Source organism: Arachis hypogaea, chromosome 6 (assembly GCF_003086295.3).
Source record: "Arachis hypogaea cultivar Tifrunner chromosome 6, arahy.Tifrunner.gnm2.J5K5, whole genome shotgun sequence".
In the NCBI taxonomy this organism is placed as follows: Eukaryota; Viridiplantae; Streptophyta; class Magnoliopsida; order Fabales; family Fabaceae; genus Arachis; species Arachis hypogaea.
Genome location: NC_092041.1, coordinates 79,960,407 through 79,970,619, shown reverse-complemented (window position 1 = coordinate 79,970,619; position 10,213 = coordinate 79,960,407). Strand labels below are relative to the sequence as shown.

At 35.7% G+C, this 10,213-nt stretch overlaps 1 protein-coding gene across 1 annotated transcript; it reads left to right on the top strand.

Moving 5' to 3' along the window:
- The first annotated feature begins 241 nt into the window (after window positions 1–241).
- On the top strand, window positions 242–2,715 carry LOC112696761 (NDR1/HIN1-like protein 10). Its single transcript, XM_025749620.3, has one exon. It carries the CDS (start codon window positions 1,591–1,593, stop codon window positions 2,275–2,277), a length of 687 nt encoding a protein of 228 aa, XP_025605405.1. The 5' UTR covers window positions 242–1,590; the 3' UTR covers window positions 2,278–2,715.
- Window positions 2,716–10,213: the final 7,498 nt, after the last annotated feature.

Genomic DNA, 10,213 nt, shown 5'->3' with positions numbered 1-10,213 from the left:
ATACGTGTATCTTTCATTTTCATATATATAGTCAAAGACACGATAAAAAGGTTGACTTGGTGTTTTGTGAAGTGTCAGTTTAATTTTAATTTTCATTGTTGAATAGCGATAGCCGATAAGTACTAGTAAACGATGACCATCATGAATAGTAGTGTTTTTCAATCGAAAATATTTGTTATTTTATTTAATATTTATTAATTATTACGATAATTATTAAACAAGATAATTTTTAGCTGTTTTTTTTTTTATTTCTCTACCATTACCACCGTTTTCAATATACAAGATGTTGTGCTTGATGAAACGGCTTCCACACACGACCCAATTTGCAAATATTAAGATAGGGAAGATAAAAATTAGTGCCACAAATAAATTAGAGTAAAGTATTATTTTTGTTCAACGTTTGGAGTAAATTTTATTTGTGTCTCTAATGTTTAAATCATTTTATTTGTATTTTTAACGTTTGTAAAAGTAATTCAATGTTATTCTGTCGTCAATTACACATCATAAACGTTTTATTTTGACTTTTAAAAATGTCTTCTTTATTTGAAGTTAGAATACAAATATTTGGGATAGAATCGATAATCTACTCCGGAAAATAGCTCCTCAAAAGTTGAAACTAATTCTTACAATATTTACATAATTCACTTTTTTAGGGATATAATTGAATCTAAACATAAATAATAGGTATAATATTAAAATCGAACACATTCAAGTGAGACTTAATTGAGAATGAATACATTTAAGTGAGAATAATTGAAAAATATAATCTGATTTGTTAGTATAATTAATAGTAGGATAACATTGAATCACTTTTATAAACGTTAGGGATACAAATATTAGGACGATTTAAATGTTAAGAACACAAATAGGACTTATCCCAAACGTTAGAGACAAAAACGATACTTTACTCAATAAATTATTTTAATTCGATTAGTAGGTATATAACTAATTAATTAACTATACATGTTGATTACAGCGGCATTACATATAAGTTTGAAGAATTAGTATAGGGAGAATATTTTAAGGAGGAACAAACAATATGGAGCAGAGAGTATGCGTAATACTAATATTAATTAATATCATAAAATATGCCTCACCTAATATTGTAAGCTAGTACCAAAAGTGAAAAGAAACCTAATCCTAAACGGAAGTGAATGCATGAGAATTAAGTTGGAACACAAGAAAAAGAGAGGAATCAAAGGGAGCAGCTGAGGGAGGTTGAAGAATCATTGCCTTTAGAAGTTTCCACGAACTAACTAACCACACAGAATTGCTCCAATTTTGATTTATTCACGCGCCTCAAAACCTCTCTCTCTCTCTCACGCACACACAAACACAAAGCAACCGCGTCTTGCATGTTTTCTGTGTTCTTACGGAAGCACCCAAACACGCGTTAATTATTTAGTGACCATACTACTCTTCTTAGCTTCTTGCCGGGTTACTTGCGGTTAATTTTGTTGACTATTTAAACGCGCTTTTCCACTAGTTATAGCCTCTTTATAAGCACCATTTCTCCCCTCATTTGTCATAAACCAAACACACCTTAATTATTAATAGTTATTATTCTTTCCTACAAATCATCAGAAAACCATGTCTGCGAACCAGCCACAGCTCAATGGAGCCTACTACGGCCCCGCCATCCCCCCTTCTAAATCCTACCACCGTCCGGGACGCGGCGGTGGCGGTCTCCTCGGCTGCTGCTGCGGCTGCATCTTCAGCCTCATCTTCAAGCTTATCCTCAGCATCGTCATCATCATCGGCATCGCCATCTTCATCTTCTGGCTCATCGTTCGCCCCAACGTCGTTAAGGTCCACGTCACCGACGCGTCCCTTACCCAATTCAACTACAGCGGCAACACCTTAAATTACAATCTTGCCCTCAACTTCTCCATCCGAAACCCAAACAAGAAGCTCGGCATCTACTACGACTATATCGAAGCCAGAGCGCTGTTTCAGGATTCTAGGTTTGACTCTGACCTCTTGCCTACCTTCTACCAGGGGCACAAGAACACTACCGTGCTGGCCCACGTGTTCGAGGGCCAGCAGGTGGTGCCTCTTAGCACCGACCAGGTTTCCGAGCTAAACAAGGAGAAAAGCAAAGGAGTTTATGATATCCGAGTGAAATTGTATTTGAAGGTGAGATTTAAGCTTGGTGCAATCAAGACCAAGAAGGTCAAGCCAAGGGTTACCTGCGACTTGCAGGTACCTTTGACTTCTTCCAAAGGTGTTTCCTCTTCTGATATCTTTCAGACCACCAAGTGCGATTGGAGTCGCTGATTGATTTATTAACTACTTTTATGCTTTTGTTTAGGAAAATGCTATATCAGTAGGTATATACTGTAGACAATTAAATTATTAACTGCAGTTAAACGCAAATGATCTTTTCGTTTAAAAGCAGTTATTGATGTAGTTGTCCAGTCTATAGTTGTTAATATAGCATTTTTCTTTTCTGCATGTTTATGCGTTTGGCAGTGTTGCCTTGTGTTTTTCGTCTTCTTGTTTTTTAGACGGGATATTTGTTCATTGTTTATTTGGACATAGCTATACATTATAGTCATACACCTTGACTTATTCAAGGATTTTGTTACACTATGTACGTTTATTTTATTTTATTTTTCATATCCTCCGGTTCCATTCAGTGGAGAGGATTTTTGACATTATTATACATTTATCTTGTTATTATTTGTGAATAAATAAATAAATAAAATATGAATATCCCCTCGGTCTTACGTAGATTAGTTAGTTCTCTGGTTTCTCAAGTTGTCTGTTAGCCATGTGAAAATATATTGTTAACGTAATTGTGCCGTTATCTTAATCTTTACAAGGTCACATATCACAATGAAATCACATTTTCTATCCTTTTCTCCAATCGCGCTAATGAGAAAGATTCAATTCTAAAAGGAAAAGTTTAGGGGACCAGCAATTTTTGTGATTATTAGCCATCACCTAGCCATCAATGATGATTTGATGGTGTGAGATTGGTGTGAGATTTCATCCAATGGCTCACCTTCCTCTGCTGGTTACATGCTAGCCAAAATTCAATAAAACTGCTGCCCCCTAGCATTCCTCATTCTGAAAATATCCAAACAGGATCGGAGCAAGATTAATAATATGTAGTATTATATAATGCATTAATGCTACAGAAGCGCAGGTCAGTAATAAGTATAGCGGTATTCACACGATATATATATATATTTTTTTTTGCAGTCAGCTAGTACCCAAGTAGGTACCAGCTACCTTAGAACAATTTTTAAAATTATTAAAAAGTAAAATTTTTTATTTTTAAAAATAGAATTTTAAATTTGTAACCATTTCTAACAAATAAAATTTTAAATTTTTAAAAATAGAATTTTAAATTTATAATTACTTCATTAATGTGAAACTCCATCTCATTCCTTCTCATCGTGTCACCGTATCTCGTCTTCAACTGCTCAACACACTGCTATTATATTCTCCACCACAACTTTTCTGTGTACTGTGCAGGATTCACCTGCATTGAAGTATCCAAGTTTAATAAAAAAATATTTCAATTTAATAGTAAAAATATTTCAATGTAAAAAAAACATGTAATTAAAAATCTAAAATTTAACAAAAAAACATCCATTATAAATTTTTTATTTGTTTATGGAAATTTTTCAGTGGAAGATATTACAAGCTTCCATAATATATTTTATTAGTGCCAATTTGTAAAACTTCCCTAAATTATTAACAAAATCTCTCACTGCTATTAGAAGACTCTCATCCTAATCAATACTAAAAATATTCCAACCCAAATAAATGTTAGCCCATAAAATCTCATTTATTAATGAGAGCTCAGCTCTCTTCTCCCCAAAACAACACACACACGCTGCACAAAGAAAGGAAAAGGGGGAAGATTGAAAACCCTTGTTCCTATTCACTTCCAACTTCCATGGTTGATAATTTTTTATCTGGAGCTCCGATTGATGCACCGTTTGCGGTCACGCCGCGACCGCGGCGTCGAGCTCTACAAAACCCATACAAGCAATCTTGAGGTAAGCCATGTTTTCTTCTTCAAATTCTTACCCTTGATTTTCGAATTTCTTAGGCAAAATGTTGAGATTTTGAGCTCCTTTGTATTATAGGATCTAATAATTAGCTTGAGGGGAAGGCTTGTTCTTACTTCCTTGATCCTTGGGTAAGGTAAGAGACCTCAAAATCTAGTAAGAATGTTGAATTTGAGGTATTGGGTATTGAGTTATTGTGTTTTAATGTGATATTATGGCTTAAGCTTTATGTATATGTGTATTGGAGCTTGATTGGTGGTTTTGAAAAGCATGGAAAGGAAATTGGTGCTTGGAGATCTGTTATTGAGGCTTTGAGAACCTTGAAAGGTGGAAATCTAAGTGTTCCGGGTGGAACGAAAATTGGCCAATGTATGATTTCGGTTTCCTGTATCTAAAATGTAATGTGGTTGTGAAAACGTAGGCTAGTAACCCTAGAATAGGACTTTGGAATGTTGATGTAATTGTTGGATAATCTGGGTTGAGTTGATTATGTATGAATGATGATGGAATTATCTGTGAGTGGTTGCATTGGTTGATAATGTATGAACTTAGTGGCTTGTGACATGTTGAGATATTTAATGAATGAATTGGATTGTGATGGATATATGGTTTGATGTGTTTGGTTGATGAAAAGGTTAAAGCTCTTGTGATGAGCATGTTTTTGGAGTATGATATTGATATGTGAAAATATATGGTGATTGATTGTTGTTTTGGAAATTGAGAGAGGAAAGAATAAATATAGAATTGAGTTATAGAATGTTGATTTTGATATGAGATTTGGTTAAATATGGTAGAATTGGTGGGTTGAAGATTAAAAAGGGGTTTGGAAATGCTTGAGCTTGGAATGGTTGAGTTTTGGGTTGATTTTTGTATGGATTGGCAATTGTATGTTTGAAAATAGGAAGTTTATGAGTGATAAACCATTATTTTATAGTTTATCTTGTGCTCAATTGAATGGTTTTTATCAACTATTTACCCACTTATTCATACTAATTGCATGGTTTTACATTTGCCTTCCTAATTATGTGCTTTGATTGAAAACATGCTTCTTTGGCCTTAAGTTTCCTATGTTTAATCCTCTCTTATTACCATTAGATGCCTTGATATGTGTTTTAAGTGATTTCAGAGATTACAAGGCAGGAATGGCTCAGAGGATGGAAAGGAAGCATGCAAAAGTGGAAGGAATACAATAAGTTGGAGAAATTGCTAAGCTGTCCAACCTGACCTCTTCGCACTCAAATGGCTATAACTTTAGCTACAGAGATCCAAACAACGTGGTTCCAATTGCGTTGGAAAGCTAACGTCCGGGGCTTCGATTTGATATATAATTTGCCAAAGCTGCCTCGACGTCAGGTGACGCGAACGCGTGACCTGGCAGGAACGCAACCTGTGCGGCCGCGTCACTTTTTCGCGACCTGTACGGACCAGAAAGCGCTGGAAGTGACTTCTAGGCTGTTTCTGACCCAGTTTTTGGCCCAGAGAACACAGATTAGAGGCTATAAAGTGGAGAAAATGCATCCATTCATAATTATGCTCTCATAATTCACTTTTCATATTTTTAGATGTAGTTTTTAGTGAGAGAGGTTTTCTTCTCTCTCTCTTAGGATTAGGATTAGAATTAGGATTAGGATTTAGGACTTCTCTTAGTTTTAAGAGTGATTCTCAATCCAAGTTCTTGTATTTATTTATTTTTCAATGTTCCATGTTTAGATTGATCTCCTTAATTAATGTTATTTGAGATATTTCAGATTGATGATTACTGTCTTTTATTTATATAAATAATTTGGATTTTCCTGTTTCCCTTTTGGCTTTGGTTGAATAATTGGTGACTCTAGAGTTATCAAACTCATTGTTGATTGAAAATTAGATTTCTTCATTTCATTAATTCATATTCCAATAACTCTGGCCTTTTCCAAGGAAAGACTAGGACTTGAGGAATCAGAATTAATTTATCCACTTAACTTACCTTCATAGTTAGAGATTAACAAAGTGGGAGAAAAATCCAATTCTCATCATAATTGATAAGGATAACTAGGATAGGACCTCCAGTTCTTGCACCTTGCCAAGAGTTTATTTTACAGTCATTCATTTACTTTTATTGCTTTGAAAATATACCTGTGCCCATTGCCCAACTAACCTTTTACCTTAATCCAAAATCCCAAACACACTTTTTCATAACCAATAATAAGAACATACCTCCCTGCAATTCCTTGAGAAGACGACCCGAGATTTAAATACTCGGTTATCAATTTTAAAGGGGTTTGTTACTTGTGATAACCAAAACGTTTGTATGAAGGGATTTCTGTCGGTTTAGAGACTATATCTACAACGCGACTATTTTTATGAAATTCTTTACTGGCAAAAATCCTAACGTCAATGAGTTTTGGTAAAAGTAAAATTTTAGTGAACTTCAACGGATCATATCTTGAGCAATTGTTTTCAGAATTTGATGACTTTATATCAATTGAAAGATAATTTCATAAGCTTTAAAATGGTTTAAATTTGGATGAAATTGGAATTTTGTGGAAGGAAATATGACCGTTGGAAGTTTGGGTTAAAAATCTGAATTCTGCAACTTTTGTAGAATTTGTGATTTCTAGTTTGTGTGCGCACGCACACTCCATGAGAATTTGGTCTTGTGCGCACGCACAGCCTTGTGCATACGCACACACGGAGACAGGGCTACTGATGGCAGCACTAGCACACCTTGTGCGCACACACAACCAATGAAGGATTTCGAGTTGTGTGTATGCACAGGTCTGTGCGCACGCACACGTTGGAATTGGCATACTGTAGGCGGTGCTAGCATACGTTGTGCGCGCGTCCCACCCTGAACATTTTGCTTTCTGTGCGTACGCACAGACCTGTGTGCATGCACACTTTTAAAAATGCTTCTGGGCGTACGCACGCGACCCAGTTCTTTTCCAAAACTTTGTTTTCAAGCTCTTCACATTCCCAACAAGCTCGTAACCTTCCGAGATTTTATTTCATGATTATAAATCCCCAAATTCATCCCTTAAACCTTGAATTGGTATAGAACGCCTAGTGATTGAGAATAACTAGGGGAGAGGGTAACTTGTGGAAGAAGAAAAGGGATGTTATGATGAATATGATGAATGATGATGATATGAGTTGTTGAGGAGGGTGGTGGAGTGCTGTATATGAGATGAACCGAATGGTTAAGCATGTTATGAGCCGAATGGCGGTGTATGATGGTGATTATGGCTGATTATGTACTATGATTTGAAAGCCGGATGGCTGAGATGAATATTAATGTGTGGCTGTGATTTAATGCATATATGCTGAATTGAATTGTTGATATTATGATTGTTTGTACTCCACCTATCTGATATACGAGTTTCCTTGGGTGAAAGCAGTGGCTAGCCACCACGTGCTCCAGGTGGAGACTCGATACTCTGCTGACCCTATGTCGTAAGTGTGGGCGGACACTGTGAATGTTCCGGATGAGTTCGCCCCCGTGAATATACACCAGTGAGGGTGTTGGATATATATTATAATTATGTTTATGGATACTCGAGTTGGGGATGCGCGACAGAGGGACAGTCCAATGGTTAGCTACCAGGACTTGTCGGATTGGCTTTATAATCGACAGATGAGACTCATCAGCCACTAGGACAGGCATCCATCATATGCATTATATGTGATTTGTTTGGAATGCCTAATTGATTGCATCATTACTTGCTAATTGCCTTATCTGCTTCCTACTTGTGCATTCTTTACTTGATATACTTGTGTTTTCTTTTCCACTATTGTTGGTGGTTGGGAGGTTTGCAGGATTTGGAAAAGGGATAAATAGTTAGACCGAAGATCCTTAAGTTAGTTGCCTATTTACATTTGTTATGGTTTAGTTATGTTTATACGCTCTGGTTATAATCTGGAAGTTCTAGGATTGCCTTCAACTTTCCCAGGACATTACATGTTAGATATTTGGGCACTGTTACCATGCGGAGAACCTCCGGTTCTCATCCATGCGAATTTTGTGGTTTTCAAATGCAGGACGTGAGACTCCTTGCTGAGGCATGCTGGAGACTTCCTTTTGGCGGAGATCCTTAGCTTTCGGGGATTTTATTTTGATCTTATATATATATATATATGGTATTGACTCCTCTTAGAGGTTATTTTGGAGAAACAGGATTTGTGTAATGTCTTTTGGGTTGTCTTTTGGGATTTCCTTACTATACATGTATGTATACTGTATGCTCGGACCGGTTATCTTCGCAAGCCACATCCCGAGTCTTGATATATGTATTTTGGCATTCTTTTGTATATCTCTTCGCTTTAGCTTAATCTCTATCTGTTCGTTTACGTTATCGATTAGAGTGTTGCGCTTTTCGATTGAAACGGGTTTGATTTACCCCCTTTATTTTAAAGGCTCATAATGTATGAACATTTTTGCAATACTATACGTACTAAATTTTATTTTAGAGGTCGTAATACCTCGCCACCTCTGTTTTATGACTTAAGCATAAGACTCTATGTGGTAGAGTGTTACAAATATTTCAGGTCAAGAAAAATGATTTGATATAGATTTAATTAAGTTGATTTGATATATTATAAAGGTAAAGAAACAAAATGAAAAATTGTTATTCTCTATTGAAAATTTCTATTTCTTTATGAAGTAAAAATGATGTTAAGGTTCATAGTTTAGGTGATCTTTAGGTTCAACTATTTTCATTGGAGGCTATTCTCTTTTATTGATGCAATCTTGTTGAGATATATCTATAAATTAAGTGTTTAGTAATTTGTCGATTCAAATTTCAGAATGAGAAATACTTATCTTTTGTATGCCTTCAAGATGTACCATTTTTTGTTGATCATGGTTGGTAGAAAAATTTTTAAAATATAGGTTTAATTAATCTATTTGTCCCTATAGTTTTACTAAAATTTTAATTAGACCCTTATATTTTTTTTCTTTTCAATTGAGTCCCTATACCATATCAAATTTCATAATTAAGTCCCTATCGTTACAAAAAGTTAAAATTAACAAAATATTTCGTTAAATAAAATGAATATACCACATGTAAAATAAAAAATCTAAAAGATAACACTTTTTATTTTTTAAATTACAAAACTGTCCTCAAATCCACCTTTTCGAGAGAGAATTCCAAAGAGAGAATTCCATGCCATCCACCTCTTGCATCAAATCCACCTCTTCGAGAAAATTCTAGAGAGAAATATGCAATCGGAAAAACTTGGCAGCGGAAAGACACTCTTCGGCGTTTTGCTCTATGCTGGAGCTCTATTGAGGGAGAAAATGTCACTACAAGAAAATAGGCCTATGGCCACACTTTTATGAGGGTGGCGATTGATTAGAAATTCGGCCACATTTTTCTCGCCACGCTTCAAAAACTTGTCGGCATGCTTTTGTGAGCGTGGCAATTGATTAGAGATACGGTCACGTTTTTTCTGCCTGAGAAACAGGGACATTTTGAAAACGTGGCAACAGAATTTCATTACAGTAGCATTTATAAAGTGTGACCATATCCTGTTACTCTTTTGGCACGCTTTAAAAGCGTGGCCAAAAGGTTTTAAAAAAGGAAAACCTAATAACCCCAAACCCAATAACCCTTGAATCCTAATAACCCTAAAACTTGGCCAAAAGTCTCGAGACTTTCTCATTCTCTGTCGCTCACAACCCCTAACCCTAATAACCCCTGAAGAACGAAGAACATTGCCGGCGCTCACAATGCCTCCCTCGGCATTCCCACCATCGCTGGTCCCACCATAAATCCCTAACCCTCTTCCCTCTTCTCGGCAGTGACTCTGACTTCCCTCGCAAGTCTTCCGTGGATTCTCCCTCTATCGTTGCAAACCCGTGACCTCTTCTGTCGTCACTCCCTTTCGTTGGTCGAAAGAGATATCTTGTTATGCGTTTGGATAGGTATTTGTAAGAACGATCTACATTCATAGTAATAGTAACTGTATTATGAGTACTTGAGAATTTTGATATGCCATTTCTTTTTTATAGAATTATAGTCCATAGATTATCGATTTAATTTCAAAATTTATGAATGGAAATGAGAAAAGAACCTTTATAAGTTTTAATTTCTTCATGCTTTGACACTGGAAATGAAAATATAATTGTTGCTATCATAGATGTGGAATATTGAACTTAGTGATTCTCATTTTGATTTTCCTTTTTAAGAACTTAGTGCTTATTTTGAACA